Raw genomic sequence first — 18,123 nt, forward strand, 5'->3', positions numbered from 1 at the left:
TTACCACGCATTCCCAAGACAATACGACTGAGCTCATTATAGATCTGTTACTGAGAATGCAGGAAATGGAATACAACATCATATTTACATTTGAAAGTGCACCCGAATCTGTCAATCGGGACAATAAGTGGGCAAAACCTAATACTGGCTAATGAAAATGAAATACTGTTGCTATTACGGATTTATTTAGTGATAACCATAACAATTCAAATTCCTATTCAGTCAATTCAAGGAGTGAATTGAAATGTAATTCAAGAATGTGCATAAACACACACACATCAATGTAATGTACACACACACATGCAGAAATGCAATAATAATCATTTTCTGATATATGGAGGCCAAAGCACGTGGTCTGGAAGCAAGTGACATGAGGAATTCGCAGAGGCCATTATTGTCTCCTTACCATGCAGTGAGCAGTAATTAAATATGCCACTTATGCTTCGCTGATTCATTTCCCTTCACAATTTGGTGGCTCAGCTGAATGCAGCTCTATGGGCAGAAGGGCTGCATTGTATCCATTATGGCCTCATTATGGGTTGTAAGGGCTTGATGTGGGGGAGGGGTAAGAGTAAGGGTAAAGCATCCCATGAAGACATTATGGATGTCTCTCTAAACATAACCCATGCAGACACTATAACCATAGCTCTCTCTGGACAGTGTCCTGCAGAGGAGCCAATTTGCCCTGCCATCAGGCCTCAGCAGCTGGTGGATCTTTCCACAGAGCAACACCTCTCATGTGCCACTGAAATGGAGAGATGCAGGTTATTTTGCCCTCTGTAGGGGATTATCTAGGGATAAACTCGGGGACGGACAAATAGCAAAGCCAACCTCACTCCAGCCAGTCTAGGGGCACAGATAGCCATCTGTCGATTCTCTGTGCAATAACTGACAACAAATGGGGTCAAACATTTAACTACGACTGTAAAACTAGAGGACTACTCATTCTGGAGAGACGAGGAAGAGGAACTAATATTTATACTAAAACAGCAGGTTAGTGTTTAATACTAATAGTTCTTGTCACATTACAGGCCCCTCAACCAATGGGGCTAACAGAGGATTTAGGCTTTCAGATACGTTATGTTTCCCTTGGTAATAATATTGCAAAGAAGAAAACTACAGTAGTCTTACTCAACCGTAGACTTTAATCCCCTGTTCTTTTAACGATTTACAAATAAATTGCCCTCTTATCTTGAGTTCTGTGAAGTAGACTTACAATAGCCGGCTTCCCTGAGTTGACACATACTTAGCTACCCGTGTCATTGAGTTTCTATATATATTGTTAAATTCAAATCAAAATCAAACTTTATTTGCCACATGCGCCGAATACAACAAGTATAGACTTTACCGCGAAATGCTTACTTTACACGCCGTTAAACCAACAGTGCAGTTCAAGAAGAAGAAAATATTTACCAAGTAGGCTACAATAAAAAAGTAATAATAAAAAGTAACACAATAAGAATAACAATAACGAGGCTAAATACAGGTGGCACCGGTACCGAGTCAGTGTGCAGGGGTTGAGGCTAGTTGAGGTAATCTGTACATGTAGGTGAGGGCGAAGTGACTATGCATAGGTAACAAACAAACTGCGAGTAGCAGCAGTGTACAAGAGGGGGCAATTTTGATGAATTGTTCAGCAGTCTAATTTCTTGGGGGTAGAAGCTGTTGAGGAGCCTTTTGGTCCTAGAAAACAGTCTATAACTTGGGTGACTGGAGTCTCTGCCAATTTTATGGGCTTTCCTCTGACACCGCCTATTATATAGGTCCTGGATGGCAGGAAGCTTGGCCCCAGTGATGTACTGGGCCGTTCGCACTACCCTCTGTAGCGCCTTACGGTCAGATGCCGAGCAGTTCAAATCAAATCAAAGTTTATTTGTCACGTACGCTGAATACAAACTTACAGTGAAATGCTTACTTACAGGCTCTAACCAATAGTGCAAAAAAGGTATTAGGTGAACAGTAGGTAGGTAAAGAAATAAAACAACAGTAAAAAGACAGGCTATATACAGTAGCAAGGCTTTAAAAGTAGCGAGGCTACATATAATTCAGGCTGACTGAGGTAGTATGTACATGTAGATATGGTTAAAGTGACTATGCATATATGATGAACAGAGAGTAGCAGTGGCGTAAAAGAGGGGTTGGTGGGTGGGACACAATGCAGATAGCCTGGTTAGCCAATGTATGGGAGCACTGGTTGGTCAGCCCAGTTGAGGTAGTATGTATATGAATGTATAGTTAAAGTGACTATGCATATATGATAAACAGAGAGTAGCAGCAGCGTAAAAGAGGGGATGGGGGGGCACACATGGCAAATAATCCGGGTAGCCATTTGATTAACTGTTCAGGAGTCTTATAGCTTGGTGGTATAAACTGGTAAACTGGCTTGCCATGAGGTAAAAGAGAAAACAGTCTGTGGCTGGGGTCTTTGAAAATTTTTAGGCCTCTGACACCGCCTGGTGTAGAGGTCCTGGATGGCAGGCAGCTTAGCCCCAGTGATGTACTGGGCCGTACGCACTACCCTCTGTAGTGCCTTGCAGTCAGATGCCGAGCAATTGCCGTACCAGGCAGTGATGCAACCACTCAGGATGCTCTTGATGTTGCAGCTGTAGATCCTTTTGAGGATCTCAGGACCCATGCCGAATCTTTTTAGTTTCGAGGGGGAATAGGCTTCGTCATGCCCTCTTCACGACTGTCTTGGTGTGTTTGGACCATTCAAGTTTGTTGTTGATGTGGACACCAATGAACTTGAAGCTCTCAACCTGCTCCACTACAGCCCCGTCGATGAGAATTGGGGCGTGCTCGGTTCTCCATTTCCTGTAGTCCACAATTATCTCCTTAGTCTTGGTTACGTTGAGGGATAGGTTGTTATTCTGGCACCACCCGGCCAGGTCTCTGACTTCCTCCCTATAGGCTGTCTCGTCGTTGTTGGTGGTCAGGCCTACCACTGTTGTGTCGTCTGCAAACTTAATGATGGTGTTGGAGTTGTGCCTGGCCATACAGCCGTCGGTGAACAGGCAGTACAGGAGGGGACTGAGCACGTACCCCTGGGGAGCTCCAGTGTTGAGGATCAGAGTGGCAGATGTGTTGCTACCTACCCTCACCACCTGGGGGCGGCCCATCAGGAAATCCAGGATCTAGTTACAGAGGGAGGGGTTTAGTCCCAGGATCCTTAGCTTAGTGATGAGCTTTCAGGGTACTATGGTGTTGAATGCTATGAACAGCATTCTTACATAAGTGTTCCTTTTGTCCAGGTGGGAAAGGGCAGTGTGGAGTGCAATAGAGATTGCGTAATCTGTGGATCTGTTTGGGGTGATATGCAGATTGGAGTGGGTCTAGGGTTACTGGGATAATGGTGTTGATGTGAACCATTACCAACCTTTCAAAGCACTTCATGGCTACGGACGTGAGTGCTACAGGTCTATAGACATTTAGGCAGGTTGCCTTTGTGTTCTTGGGCACAGGGACTATTGGTGGTCTGCTTGAAACATGTTGGTATTACAGACTTGGTCAGGGAGAGGTTGAAAATGTCAGTGAAGCCACTTGACAGTTGGTCCACGCATGCTTTGAGTACACGTCCTGGTAATTCGTCTGGCCCAGCGGCTTTGTGAATGTTGACCTGTTTGAAGGTTTTGTTCAGGGGGCCTCCCGAGTGGCACAGTGGTCTAAGGCACTGCATCACAGTGCTCGCTGTGCTGCTAGAGATTATGGGTTCGAGTCCTGTCTCTGTCGCAGCCGGCCGTGACCGGGACACCCATGGGGTGGCGCACACCTGGCCCAACATCGTCCGGGTTAGGGGAGGGTTTGGCCAGCAGGGATATCCTTGTCCTATCGCTCACTAGCGACTCCTGTGGTGGGCCGGGCGCAGACATGGTCGTCAGGTGTATGGTGTTTCCTCCGATACATTGGTGCGGCTGGCTTCCAGGTTAAGCGGGCATTGTGTCAAGAAGCAGTGCGGTTTGGTTTGGTTGGGTTGTGTTTCGCCTCTCCCAAATCCGTACGGGAGTTGCAGCGATGAGACAAGACTGTAACTACTGATTGGATACCATGAAATTGGGGTGAAAATACACACACAAAAAAATAACGTTTTGTTCACATCGACTACTGAGAGCATTATCACACAGAACGCCTGCTTCAGTGTGTTGCTTGCCTCAAAGTGAATATAAAAGGTATTTAGCTCATCTGCTAGGCTCGTGTTACTGGGCAGCTTGTGTCTGGGATTCCCTTTGTAGTCCGTAATGGTTTTCAAGCCCTGCCACGTCCGACAAGCGTCAGAGACGGTTTTGTTCCATTTTATTCCATGCAGTATTTCATTTTATTTACAGAACTGTATTTTAGTGACGAAACTAATATAAAAGTGAGGCTTTAGGTAAAAAATTGTGGTTTTAAGTATAAATATGTTTGCCAATGTTCTATGCCCTTGTATACCAGGAAAACATTTATTTTATCCCCAAGCTTAGATTGGCCTAATCTCGTTGCATGATGTGAGAGGAAGGTTTTAATATACTCCGATGTTACAGAACAGTATTTAGCCCCTATAACGCACAATTAGGGCGCGGGCCACAACACAGTCTCTGAACAAAGTCATTTTTCTTATGATAAATATCTTCCAGAAATGACTATTTCATGAGTATCAAAGATCACATTCAATATCGATTTTGTTCTCAAGATAAGAGTTAGTCAAGAGTACATGTGAACACTGAAGCGTAATTGAATTTTGCTCACAAATATGAAATTGTTATTAAAACCCGTGGTCACTGCACATGTTTGTTTGTTGTTGTTTGGGAAAAGCATGAATGATTGAAATATGAGATAATCTGTAAATCATGTTTATGGCTGCTGTTTTGTGTCAGTGTTTTGTTCTAAAGTAGTGAGTGGGTGCTGACATGCTAGAGGTGAAAGAAATGGGTCAGAAGGGTCTTAAGCATTAACCAAACAAATCCTGGCCTATAGGATTAGGCTGGGATGTTGCTGTTTGTTGGATGCATTTACAGTACCTTAAAATTACACAGAGAAGGGAATCACTCTTGTTAGGCCATATATACAGTGCATTCGGAAGGTATCCAGACCCCTTGACTTTTTCCACATTTGACACGTTACAGCCTTATTCTAAAGGGATTAAATAAAACAATTTCCTCAGCAATCTACACACAATACCGCATAATGACAAAGCGAAAACAGGTTTTTAGACATTTTTGAAAATTTATAAAAAATAAAAAACAAAAATACCTTATTTACATAAGTATTCAGACCCTTTACTAAGAGACTCGAAATTGAATGCTTCTACAACTTGATCGGAATCCACCTGTGGTAAATTGATTGGACATGATTTGGAGGCACACACCTGTCTATATAAGGTCCCACAGTTGACAGCACATTTCAGAACAAGCCATGAGGTCGAAGGAATTGTCTGTAGAGCTCCGAGACAGGATTGTGTCGAGGCACAGATCTCGGGAAGGGTACCAAAATATTTCTGCAGCATTGAAGGTCCCCAAGAACACAGTGGCCTCCATCATTCTTTAATGGAAGAAGTTTGGAACTACCAAGACTCTTCCTGGAGCTGGCTGCCCGGCCAAACTAAGCAATCGGGGGAGAAGGGCCTTGGTCAGGGAGGTGATCAAGAACCTGATGGTCACTCTGACAGAGCTCTAGAGTTCCTCTATGGAGATGGGAGAACCTTCCAGAAGGACAGCGATCTCTGCAGCACTCCACCAATTAGGCCTTTATGGTAGAGTGGCCAGACGAAAGCCACTCTTCAGTAAAAGGCACATGACAGCCCGCTTGGAGTTTGCCAAAAGTCACCTAAAGACTCTCAGACCATGAGAAGCAAGATTCTATGGTCTGATGAAACCAATATTTAACTATTTGGCGGAAACCTGGCACCCTCCCTACGGTGAAGGATGATGGTGGCAGCATCCTGCTGTGGGGATGTTTTTCTTTTTTCAGCGGCAGGGACTGGGAGACTAGTCAGGATCGAGGCAAAGACGAACGGAGCAAAGTACAGGAAGATCCTTGATGAAAACCTGCTCCAGAGTGCTCAGGACCTCAGACTGTGGTGAAGGTTCACCTTCCAATAGGACAACGACCCTAAGCACACAGTCAAGACAACACAGGAGTGGCTTCGGGACAAGTCTCTGAATGTCCTTGAGTGCCCCAGCCAGAGCCCGGACTTGAACCCGATCAAGCATCTCTGGAGAGACCCAAAAATAGCTGTGCAGCAGCATTCCCCATCCAATCTGACAGAGCTTGAGAGGATCACAGGAGAAGAATGGGAGAAACACCCAAATACAGGTGTGCCAAGCTTGTAGCGTCATACCCAAGAAGACTCAAGGCTTTAACTGCTGCCATAGTTGCTTCAACAAAGTACTGAGTAAAGGGTCTGAATACATACGTAAATGTGATATTTCAGTTTTTTATTTTTAATAAATTAGCAAACATTTCTATAAACCAGTTTTTGCTTTGTTATTATTGGGTATTGTGTGCAGATTGATGAGGGAAAAGTACAAGTGAATACTTTCCGAAGGCACCGTTACCCTGCTGGCTGCTCAACAACTTTTTGGATTCCTAATATTGTTATTTGCAACGATAGTATATTATTTTTTAAATGGCCCTTGTCTGGTATTTGCAACAATGGAATGTGTGTAGATTTTTGCATTGCTTGCTGGGAATTGACCCAGGCTTGACCTAGCTCTCCAATTGTCCTTGTTCACAAGCAGGAAGTTGAGGACCCTTAAAAAAAAAACATTTTATTGGGTAATTATTCTGAATATTGAAGCAATTGTAATGAAACAAATATATGCTGTGTGAATGTGATAATATCCCACTGGGCAAAATTGGTTGAATCAACGTGGTTTCCACGTAATTTCAACTTCCAAAAATGTATGTGATGTCATTGAATCAATGTGGAAACTGATTGATTTGCAAAAAGTCATCAACGTAAGGGAATTTCATATTTTTTCACCCAACCTTTAACCTAATTCCAATGACAATTACATTTTTTTGTTGATTCCACGTTGAATTCACATTAGTTGACAACTCAACCAAATGTAAATCCAAACTAGATGTTAAACTGATCTCTGTGCCCAGTGGGATGTTATTGTCAAACTCAAACATTATTTTACTCATGATCATCCTTGTGTGTAATCCTTGTTGCTTCCATGCCTTTTTTAGGTGTGGCATGGCGGCAAAGCTGTGTCTTCATCAATTGGTGTATGCGTAGAGATTCTATTTAACTATGTAAGTATCTGAGTGGGGTCAAACATCATGCATGAGTCATACACACTTTGTAAGATACATAAGTGACAAATACAGTTATATTTAGAGCATTGTTGTAGCCTTGGGAAATATTTGAAATAATTTTGGTTTGTGGAAAAAATGATTCTGTTCAGTTAAGAACAAATTCTTATTTACATTGACTGCCTACACCGGCTAAACCGGGACGATGCTGGGCCAATTGTGCGCCGCCCTATGGGAATCCCAATCACCGGCCGGTTGTAATACAGCCTGGATTCGAACCAGGGTGTCTGTCGTGACGCCTCTAGTACTGAGATGCAGTGCCTTAGACCGCTGCATTCACCCTCACCAAGTAGCATGTATGTCCATGTTGAGTGTCCTACTTCTGTCTGTGTTATATTCAGAGACATTCCTCTGTGGTTTTGGGTATAGGATGAATGTTACATGCGAACAGTGGGACATTGTTCTCCCACAGTGTGATATTGGCAGGGTCATGTTAGAGACAGTCACACAGACATCACTTGATCTTCTGCCCTGTAGGACTCAAGCAGTTCCTTTTTGTATAATCAAAGAAGAGTCACATATGTTCTGTTTAGCTGGAACTAATGAGGGAGTCCCATGTGAGCATCACACCAGGGGCAAAGCTAATTTTACCCAGTAGCAACTATCAACCGCTAAAACAGGATAATGATCAGCCTTGTATCATCGGGCTAATGATAAAGAAATAGGTTACCATGCATGCTTACCGGTATATGGGCACATTTCACTCTGGAGGCTTGGATTTCACTTTTGAGTTCATATGTGGTGAAAAACTTGACGTCAAAACCAAAGTCAACGGCATTATAGGGAAAACTCTTTCATTGTAAAATGACAAATGAATTGTCTGATTAATTCTGGGAAAGCCTTTCCATTAGAGTTTTATTGACTGCCTGTTATATTGGATACATTTCAAGGGTCGTGCAGGGCTTTTGAATTCTTATCTCATGTTATGACCGACTGAACAAAATCTATTGACTATGCCAGTTTCATGTGAATTGGGTCCCTGTTTTTGTCTACAGAGTGTTGTATGAGTGTCTAGTCCGTTGATAAGTGTGAATATGTCTGACAAGGAAGATGGGGCCTCAGGGGGGGGGCTGAATGTTACCCTCACGTTTCGGCTTCTCATGCATGGGAAGGTAAACGCACGTCTCATCATTACAACATATCCCTCTTCTTTTACATTATTCTGATTGTCAGATCACATTATTTTTTATGATTGTTATTGATTTAAGGCTTAGAAATGTTGATGCTACATTTTTGGGTGTCTCATTAACAGGAAGTGGGCAGCATAATTGGAAAGAAAGGGGAAACCGTCAAAAAGATGAGAGAGGAGGTAAGTCTAATCCTTACAACTGTTATTAAAAAATATATATATATTTTTTCAATAGAAAGGAAATAAAATGTCAATAGAATTGGAATAAAGTGTATGCCTTGCTTTCTGGAATACAGTGTATGCCTTGCTTTCTGGAATACAGTGTATGCCTTGCTTTCTGGAATACAGTGTATGCCTTGCTTTCTGGAATAAAGTGTATGCCTTGCTTTCTGGAATAAAGTGTATGCCTTGCTTTCTGGAATACAGTGTATGCCTTGCTTTCTGGAATACAGTGTATGCCTTGCTTTCTGGAATACAGTGTATGCCTTGCTTTCTGGAATAAAGTGTATGCCTTGCTTTCTGGAATACAGTGTATGCCTTGCTTTCTGGAATACAGTGTATGCTGGAATACAGTGTATGCCTTTCTGGAATACAGTGTATGCCTTGCTTTCTGGAATACAGTGTATGCCTTGCTTTCTGGAATACAGTGTATGCCTTGCTTTCTGGAATACAGTGTATGCCTTGCTTTCTGGAATAAAGTGTATGCCTTGCTTTCTGGAATACAGTGTATGCCTTGCTTTCTGGAATAAAGTGTATGTTTTACACGACTCACCTAAAACTCTGTGAGTGTTTCCAGAGTGGCGCTCGCATCAACATTTCAGAGGGATCTTCTCCAGAGAGGATTGTTACCATCACAGGACCAACAGAGGGCATCTTCAGAGCTTTCTCTATGATCGCTGAGAAGTTTGAGGAGGTAACAAAATACTCTGGTACCATGTTACTCAAATCTTCCATTGACTTCAATGAATGATACAGTACAAAAGCTCATGATATAATTTCTGAGATCAGACCCCTATTTTTTGATAACCTTAAAAACTGTTGTCTAAACCTCTATTTCAGGACATTACAGCTGCAATGACAAACAGCACTGTAACAAGCCATCCTCCAGTGACACTCCGCCTTGTGTTCCCAGGCAGTCAATGTGGCTCCTTGATAGGTAAAGGAGGCTCCAAGATCAAGGAGATCCGAGAGGTAAAAGAAGCTAGGCCTCAAGCATCTCTCATTTACATTTGTCCAGCGGGGGCTCATTTGATTTAGACTGCTCCCAGATCTGTTTGAGCTGTATAGCCAACTCATGACTTTAGGAGTTGTTTATACAGCTCATATCTGGTGATCCCATCCTAACCTTTCAATCACCCAATGAAACAGCCTCAGGTGTATTAATTACAATGACGCAACAGCACCACACAACACTATTCACGGAGACTGATAAGTGTGGAGTACCAAACAATGTGCTCACTCCAAATAATGTATTCATCGACGGAATGGGGTGCTGAATCTTCATTGTAAACACAGTAAATGAACAATGAGCAGGATTGCACTCTCCGAATAATTAGATGTCAAATATTTATGTTGACATAATCTTGGAACACAGAACCAAATCTTGTGTGCGCTGTCCAGCAGTCTGTCACAAGAGACTAATTTGTACAACATGAACGTTGTGCATGTCAAATATAAATATCAGACATTGTACAATTATACAATATATTTGTAATATATTAATAATATATGATCTCATGGCCTATGTAATCTTTTGACAAGTAATTCCCTATCTCTGTAATTGACTCCTATTGTATGTTATGTCCAGACCACAGGTGCTCAGGTGCAGGTGGCAGGGGACATGCTGCCGGAATCCACTGAGAGAGCTGTCACTATCTCAGGCACTCCTCAGGCCATCACACAGTGTGTCAGACACATCTGCTCTGTCATGCTGGAGGTAATCATGCCAATACAATTAACATACAGTATTATTATAGCATCCAATTAGCTGTTTGGTCAGACCTGAAATGGCTATAGGCTCCATAATTATGGTATTTAACTCAGGTTCACACCATAATAATAGAGGCTACAGACATATCAGACCAATTGATATCAAAGTAATCTAAGAAACAATGCAATCTCACTACCTGCCCCATAGGGTGGCGCACAGTTGGCTCAGCGTCGTCCGGGTTAGGGGAGGGTTTGGCCCGGGTAGGCCGTCATTGTAAATAAGAATTTGTTCTTAACTGACTTGCCTAATTAAATAAAGGTTAAATAAAAAAATGAAACCTGTTGTTGATAGTGATGTGTTTGTCCAATCAGCCATTGCTGTTTGTTGTTTGTTCATGTCTTCAGTCACCGCCCAAAGGAGCAACAATCCCATATCGCCCCAAGACCATGCCTGGAGCTGGCCATCCATTATTTCAACAGCAACAACAACATGCCTCACAAGTGAGTACCATTTGTGCGTATACAAAAGTGACACTTTAATACAAAACAGTAAGGTAAAAAAAAAACCCACACACATCAGCCCTTTGGCACTAATGATTGGCAAGTGATGGCAAGTGTCCTTCTCTGTCCTTGCACCCCGATGGTGGAATCAGCTTCCCCCTAAAGCTAGGACCTGCCCATCTTCCAAAAACATCTGAAACCCTACCTCTTCAAAAAGTATCTTAAATAATACCACAGCACCCCCCCATCACACCCCTCCTTTTTGCCTTTCGTGAACTAACACTTGACTCTGCTGATAGCTGCTTTGTTGAGGAAAAATGTACTTACTATGACTGATATATGTGGTTGTCTCACCTAGCTATCGTAAGATGATTGCACTAACTTGTAAGTCGCTCTGACTAAGAGTGTCTGCTAAATGACGAAAATGTAAAATGTAAATGTATATGATCAAATATCTTTCTAAGGGTGATGACGTTATGTTCAGGACATTGTCGATCACCTTGTTAAAAAAGACACCATGTTCAAGGCATTCTGCATAGTTATGAGGATAGGTCACTTCCATTAGAAATGTTAATGTATGTCTCCATGCTAATGAATTCCTTGAAAATTAACCTGTTATATGACGATAAATGAATTCACATTTGGTCTTCTAACTCTGTGGAAGGCTGGAAGGACAGCTACTAGCCACATAATGTTGTTATTGTACATTAATTAACATACCTGCTAGTAATTAAATATGTGAATAAAAATGAGCTCTGGTAAAAATGCAAACTTTTTTTGCAAATGTTTTTTACCCCCCTTTTCATGGTATCCTTTTGGTAGTCTTGTCTCATTGCTGCAACTCCCGTACAGACTCGGGAGAGGCGAAGGTCGAGAGCCATGCATCCTCCGAAACACAACCCAAGCACTGCTTCTTGCCATCAACCCACTTAACCCAGAAGCACCAATGTGTCAGAGGAAACACCATACACCTGGCAATCATGTCAGCGTGCACTGCGCCAGGCCCACCACAGGAGTCACTAGTGCGCAATGGGACAAGGCCCTAACGATGCTGGGCCAATTGTGCGCCGCCCCCTGGGTCTCAAGGTCGCCTGGACTCGAACCCAGAACCTCTAGCACTGCGACTCAGTGCCTTAGACCACTGCGCCACTTGGGAGTTGCCTGACAGGGCCCTCATTCTTGGAATTACATGGAAATTCATTGCATTTCCTGTTTTTCCAATTAAAATGCAGATTCTGCATTTTCCTGGCCTTTTTCAATTCAGAGTAATCAAGTTATGAAATGTAATTCTGAAGTGAAACACAATGCACAAGCCAAACATCAACCAGGGTATCTTTCACCACTAGAGGGAAGAATCTGCATATAAAGACATCTCACCACTATTTGTAGATTGTGAGTGGCCAGATGAGGAGAAATTGCTGCTACAGCCAGTTGACTGAAACATCTATTGCCCCTGGTCAGATCTGTCATGGAAGTACACAGCTGTTAGTAAGCCCATCTTCCCTTTACAAATAACGGCAACGTACTGATGTGCATCAATGCTAGACAAATATGACGCTTAAACCTCCAACTTTGTCATGTAACATTGTGCATTATGCACTCTCGTCTTACATGTAGCAAAATCCATTGTGACCTTTCACATTTAAAAAAAAAAAAAAACGAATGGATTTTCTTTTAGATTAAATTAGGTGGATCGAACCATGGAGGTAGTAGATAAAAGCATGGGACATTTTTTAAAGGTCTTACAGATTTCGGGGATGTGAATAAAGCAGCATAGAAGCTACATTCAATTCTCACGTGTTGCAACTCTTATGAAAATAATCAAAAAGGGACAAGAGTGTAAAAATGTTCAAACAGTTATAGTAACCCAATCAATATTGTATCCCATTTTTTTCAGGCTTTCACAATTCAAGGACAGTATGCTTTTCCACATCAAGATGTAAGTGTATTTGTCTGATCCAGTAACACCCACCCCAATGACCCACTCCTGCCCACCACCACCACCACCACCACCACCACCACCTTCCAAGCCAACACTATGCCCTCAGGGCACCCACTAGCAAGGATGAAACACTAGCACTTTCCTGTACTGTAGTCTTTACTAACACTAACATAGCAGCGTGCTTTGTTTCAAAAGAGTGTCAGCAAAGACAGGGACCATAAAGCAAAACTAATGATGGCTTGGCCCTTCTTACTCATAGAAATACCACATGTAATAATGACAAATCAAATCACTTCCATGACAAGCCAGCAGGATTCTGATGACCCTCGTCAAATTCTTCACCAAATTAACACACACTTTGAACTCTGTGTTTGAACTTCAGATTGGTTCTGTATGGTCATCTGTCATCTCCTCTGAAATAATCCAGTTTGATTGGTTAGTTCTAACTTCCTTCCTACCCTGCAGTTGACCAAGCTTCACCAGTTGGCTATGCAGCATATCCCCCTCCCTTCCCTTGGGCAGAGCAACCCTACCTTCCCTGGTACGTACCCAAGGCTCCCTGGGGAAGTCCATCTATCCCTCTCTCTTTGTCCTCTTTCTTCCACTCTCTGTCCTGCTGTGCTCATCACACCAATCAAAAACCCTCTTCTGCTTCTGGAAGGAGCACATCTTCTTTCCATTATTTGACATGGTTATGTTCTACTGTATGTCTGAAAAGATGGAGCCCTTTCTATATGAAGTGGTAGCCTACAACTTACAGACCCCTCTCCTTGACCTTGGCAATGATTCTCCTCTGTTTCTTACACCCTCCATACCAATCCTGACCTATACCACCCCCACGTATTCTACCCCACAACAAACAAGCAAGCAAATTGAAATAACACAACATTCAAACAGGGAGAATTATTGCCTGACAGGGTATTGCAACAACAAAAAAATGATGCACTTCAAAATGAAAAATTCCCAGATTGTAATGCTAAGGTCTATTAATAATGTATTAAGGAACTTTGCTCTTTTTTTTGTGGTATCATGTTATAGTTTCATGTTAGAAATGCATGCAATATGACCTGAATTGTTTACAGTTGCCAAATAGTTCATGAATGTGATGCCTCAGGCATCAGACATAGCATACAATGCCATTTTATTCAGTGCATATGGAAACGATGTAGCACTGTCGTTACCATGCTATGTCCTACTCTGCAGGAATGGGTGCCTCTGTCCCCACCAGTTCTCAGGAGCTGGCAATACCCAATGAAGTAAGTTTTGCTCAGTCTCATCAGTATCATACAATGTACGTCATATAGATCACATTCTTTTAGGCACCAGTTTCGCTGCTCTAAAATGAGAATGACAGCTGAAATGGTTGTTTTCCCGAAATGTAAGCCAACTGAATGCTATCTCTCTACATTATGTTCTATTCTTATCTTTTAGGTAGACATGTTTCCAAACTGAGAGAAATAAAATAGTCAGATGTCCAAATTGGCAAGGAAAATGTCAGATATTCCAATTGGGGAGATAACATTATGGAGGATGTAGATATTTTAATTGGACTGATAATGCACGAGCAACATGCATGACACATCTTTTCATTTTCACTTTCCAATCTTTCCCTCAGCTTATTGGCTCCATAATTGGCAGACACGGCAGCAAGGTCAATGAGATTCGCCAGGTGTCAGGAGCTCACATTAAGATAGCCAGTGCAACGGACGGATCGCCCATGCGCCAAGTCACGATCATAGGCTCTCCGACCAGCATCAATGTGGCACACTACCTCATCAATGCCAGGTAAAACTGCTTCACTACCTCTAACAGGTCAGTTGGGAGTTGTGACCAATAATGCACTACATGACAGACAACTGACAAGATACAGCTGACAATAGAGGAGAAAAACAGACAAGATAGTCAAACAACGACAAGATAGTCAAACGACAGACAAGATAGTCAAACGACAGACAAGATAGTCAAACAACAGACAAGATAGTCAAACAACAGACGAGATAGTCAAACAACAGACGAGATAGTCAAACCACAGACAAGATAGTCAAACAACGACAAGATAGTCAAACAACGACAAGATAGTCAAACGACAGACAAGATAGTCAAACAACAGACAAGATAGTCAAACAACAGACGAGATAGTCAAACAACAGACGAGATAGTCAAACAACAGAAGATATAATCAAACAACAGACAAGATATAATCAAACAACAGACAATATCGTCTAACAGACAAGATAATCAAATAACAGACAAGATAGTCAAACAACAGACGAGATAGTCAAACAACAGACGAGATAGTCAAACAACAGAAGATATAACCAAACAACAGACAAGATATAATCAAACAACAGACAATATAGTCTAACAGACAAGATAATCAAATAACAGACAAGATAGTCTAACAGACAAGATAATCAAATAACAGACAAGACAGTCTAACAACAGACAAGATAGTCAAACAAACAATGTTGACATGATGAAAGGATGTTTTGTTTTTTGGAAAAGCATTACATCTAATCTTAGTGCCTTGGGGTCTACATACAATCAACTGATCCATAATCACAAAAGCATGAAAACCCTTTTGTCTTATTAATTCTGCTTTTAACACATAACATTCTTCATTTAATTATTTTTTTCCCCCCTATTTTTCACTCTCCTCCAATGCTTTGCCCATTCTCTTTCCTCCTTTCTTTGGATATGCCTCTCTTCAACACCTTTGCTGAATCCTACCCATTTTCTCCCCACCCGATCCTCTCCAAAAAATGACTACCTTCCCTGTATCTGTTTACAGCTTAGAGATGGCTAAATACACCATGCATGCTGCTTCCTCTGCATCACCTGTTGACCTCAACAACATGAGCTTCTCTCAGTCTGTTCCCACTGTCTCCACACCAACCTCTATGGCTGTCATGGCTGCCACTACCCAAGTCCCTGGCACCATGAACATGCACTCCCCCTCCACCTTACAGTCTATCTCCACCCAGCACTATGCTGTCCCCGTTTCCAGTCTACTTGGCATGAAAACGCTCCCTATGCTGGCTATGCACCCAGCAGCTGCCTCAGGCCTTCCACAAGGTCTATCCCCTTACAGCACTAAAGTACCTACTGCTGGCATGAAAAAATCTGACCGCCAGAAATTTGCCCCATATTGACTTAATGGGATAAGAATTGAATCCCCCATCCAAAAATGTGTTTGGGGTCAGTACTGCATTACACTTGTTCCCTGTTGCAAAGCATGATTAAGTTATATTGACTGTATGATTAAGGATATCTCTACTGATAATGAAACCTGACATTCAGCTACTTTAGTGTATCAGTATAATTGTTTGCAACTGTAAGTGAAGTTAAATACCTCCTAGTGTATCTGAACATACATAAGAATACACAGCCATTTATCAGGCTTACAGTATGTGATGCACAGAAACAGCTGATACTTCCAATATAACAATTTCCTCAGATAGAATGTACTGTACTTTGTTTGGTATCAATGTAAGTAGTTGACCAATGATGTTCTTAGGAAAAGTCCAGTTTCAAACAGGAATTGACGCTGTAGCAGCTGCATACCATTGGTAGGGTTACTTGTTTTATAAAGTCGTTATTACTGTGATGTTTACTGTAACAAGGTATGTTCCACTCTATTCCGCTGTCATATTTCCTCATCTCCTCCAATAGGCTCTCGTCAGTGGTAACAGGCTTGGGTGTTCTGTAGTGTTGTTGTTGCATATGCAGTGCTGAAAGGATTACCATGAAGCCATATTGGATTCTTGTGGCTTTGACAATACACAAGAATCCTGTAGAGTGGGACTGTCCTAACTAACTCCTATAGTGCTGTTTTTGTCACTTGGTTTTCTTAGAACTGAAGTCCAAGAGAACAGAACTCTACAGTCCAATTCATATTCTACTCTGCTCTCAGTGTATGTGATTGATGCAGCACAATATTGTAACAACGTTATGTTTATGCTTGTGTTTTTAATTAGGGTCTACCCTTAGTTTTGTTGATGAGCTATTCCAATTTATTATATTTATGACAACGTACATAATGTATTTTAAATAAATTGAGCCTTTTGTGAATACAAATGGGTATTTTCTATTTGTTTTATTGTGCAGCAAAATTAAACAATTCACACACTTGAGGTTAGGTTACCCTGAATTTGAATAATTCTTGTTTTGATACAGTGGGTATCATAAGTATTCACCCCCCTTGGATTTTTTTCACATTTTGTTGTGTTACAAAGTGGGATTGAAATGGATTTTATTGTGACTTTTTTGTAATTGATCTAAACAACAAAATACTCCATAAAGGTGAAAATACCATTATACAAACGTTTACAAGTTAATAAAAATGTAATAACTAAAATATTTTAGTTGCACAAGTATTCACCCTTTTGTTTAGGCAAGCCTAAATTAGTTTAGGAGTAAACACGTGACTTAACAAATCACATAGTAAGTTACACATGGACTTTGTGTGAAATAATAGCTGTTGACTTGAATGACTAACCCTTCCTCTGTCCCCAATACATACAACATCTGTAAGATCCCTCAGTCAAGTTTTGAATTTCAAGCACAGATTCAACTACAAAGACCAGGGAGCTTTTCGAAAGCCTCTTAAAGGGTTAAAAGTCAACAACAACAAAAAAAAAGAAGGGAAGTGATTGGTAGATGGGTAACAATAACACATCAGACATTGAATATCTCTTTAAGAAAGGTCCTATTAATAATTATGCTGTGGATGATGTATTAAACCACCCAGACACAGCACAGATACAGTTGTCCTTCTGAACTGAGATGCAGGACAAGGAGGAAACTGCTGAGGGATGACACAATGAGGCCAATGGTGATTTTAAAACAGCTACAGAGTTCAATGGCTGTGATGGGAGAAAACTGAGGATGGATCAACAACATTGTAGTTATGCTACAATAATGACCTGAATGAGTGAAAAGAAGAATAGAAATATACAGAATAAAATATATTCCAAAACATGCATCCTGTATGCAACAAGGCACTAAAGTTATACTGCAAGGAAACACACACTTTTTGGCCTAAATGCAAAGCCTTATGTTTGGGGCAAATCCAACACAACACATCACTGAGTAACTGCCTCCTTATTTTCAAGCATGGTGGTGGCTGCATCATGGTATGGGCCTTAATGGCCATGTACTCTTACAATCTCCACCCGGCACATCCAGAAAAGGACTGGCAACCCCTCATAGCCGGGTTCCACTTTCCTTTCTGGGTTCCTGCCTTTCTAGGGAGTTTTTCCTAGCCCCCGTGCCTCTACATCGTGGGCGGTGGGGCGGCAGGGTAGACTAGTGGTTAGAGCGTTGGACT

The 18,123-nt window shown here is 41.7% G+C and overlaps 1 protein-coding gene across 2 annotated transcripts; it reads left to right on the top strand.

Annotated features, from left to right (window-relative positions):
• Positions 1-846: 846 nt before the first annotated feature.
• LOC112252812 (poly(rC)-binding protein 3-like) lies at positions 847-16,865 on the top strand. Of its 2 annotated transcripts, XM_024424443.1 has the most exons (13): positions 847-993; positions 7,168-7,233; positions 8,289-8,405; positions 8,546-8,602; positions 9,219-9,335; positions 9,482-9,613; positions 10,230-10,358; positions 10,757-10,852; positions 12,750-12,791; positions 13,260-13,335; positions 13,998-14,050; positions 14,410-14,579; positions 15,586-16,865. In XM_024424443.1, the coding sequence occupies exons 3-13, from the start codon at positions 8,328-8,330 to the stop codon at positions 15,944-15,946; spliced, it is 1,311 nt and encodes a 436-aa protein (XP_024280211.1). In that variant the 5' UTR covers positions 847-993; positions 7,168-7,233; positions 8,289-8,327; the 3' UTR covers positions 15,947-16,865. The 2 variants fall into 2 exon arrangements, with proteins under 2 accessions (XP_024280211.1, XP_024280219.1); XM_024424451.1 differs by lacking the exon at positions 8,289-8,405.
• Positions 16,866-18,123: the final 1,258 nt, after the last annotated feature.

This window comes from Oncorhynchus tshawytscha, linkage group LG01, assembly GCF_018296145.1.
Source record: "Oncorhynchus tshawytscha isolate Ot180627B linkage group LG01, Otsh_v2.0, whole genome shotgun sequence".
Classification (NCBI taxonomy): Eukaryota; Metazoa; Chordata; class Actinopteri; order Salmoniformes; family Salmonidae; genus Oncorhynchus; species Oncorhynchus tshawytscha.

Coding starts and splice junctions, on each gene's coding strand:
- LOC112252812 (XM_024424443.1), top strand. CDS start 8,328: ATGTCTGACAAGGAAGATGGGGCCTCAGGGGGGGGGCTGAATGTTACC. Junction 9,614..10,229: donor AGATCAAGGAGATCCGAGAG/GTAAAAGAAGCT, acceptor TGTTATGTCCAG/ACCACAGGTGCTCAGGTGCA. Junction 12,792..13,259: donor ATGCTTTTCCACATCAAGAT/GTAAGTGTATTT, acceptor CCTACCCTGCAG/TTGACCAAGCTTCACCAGTT.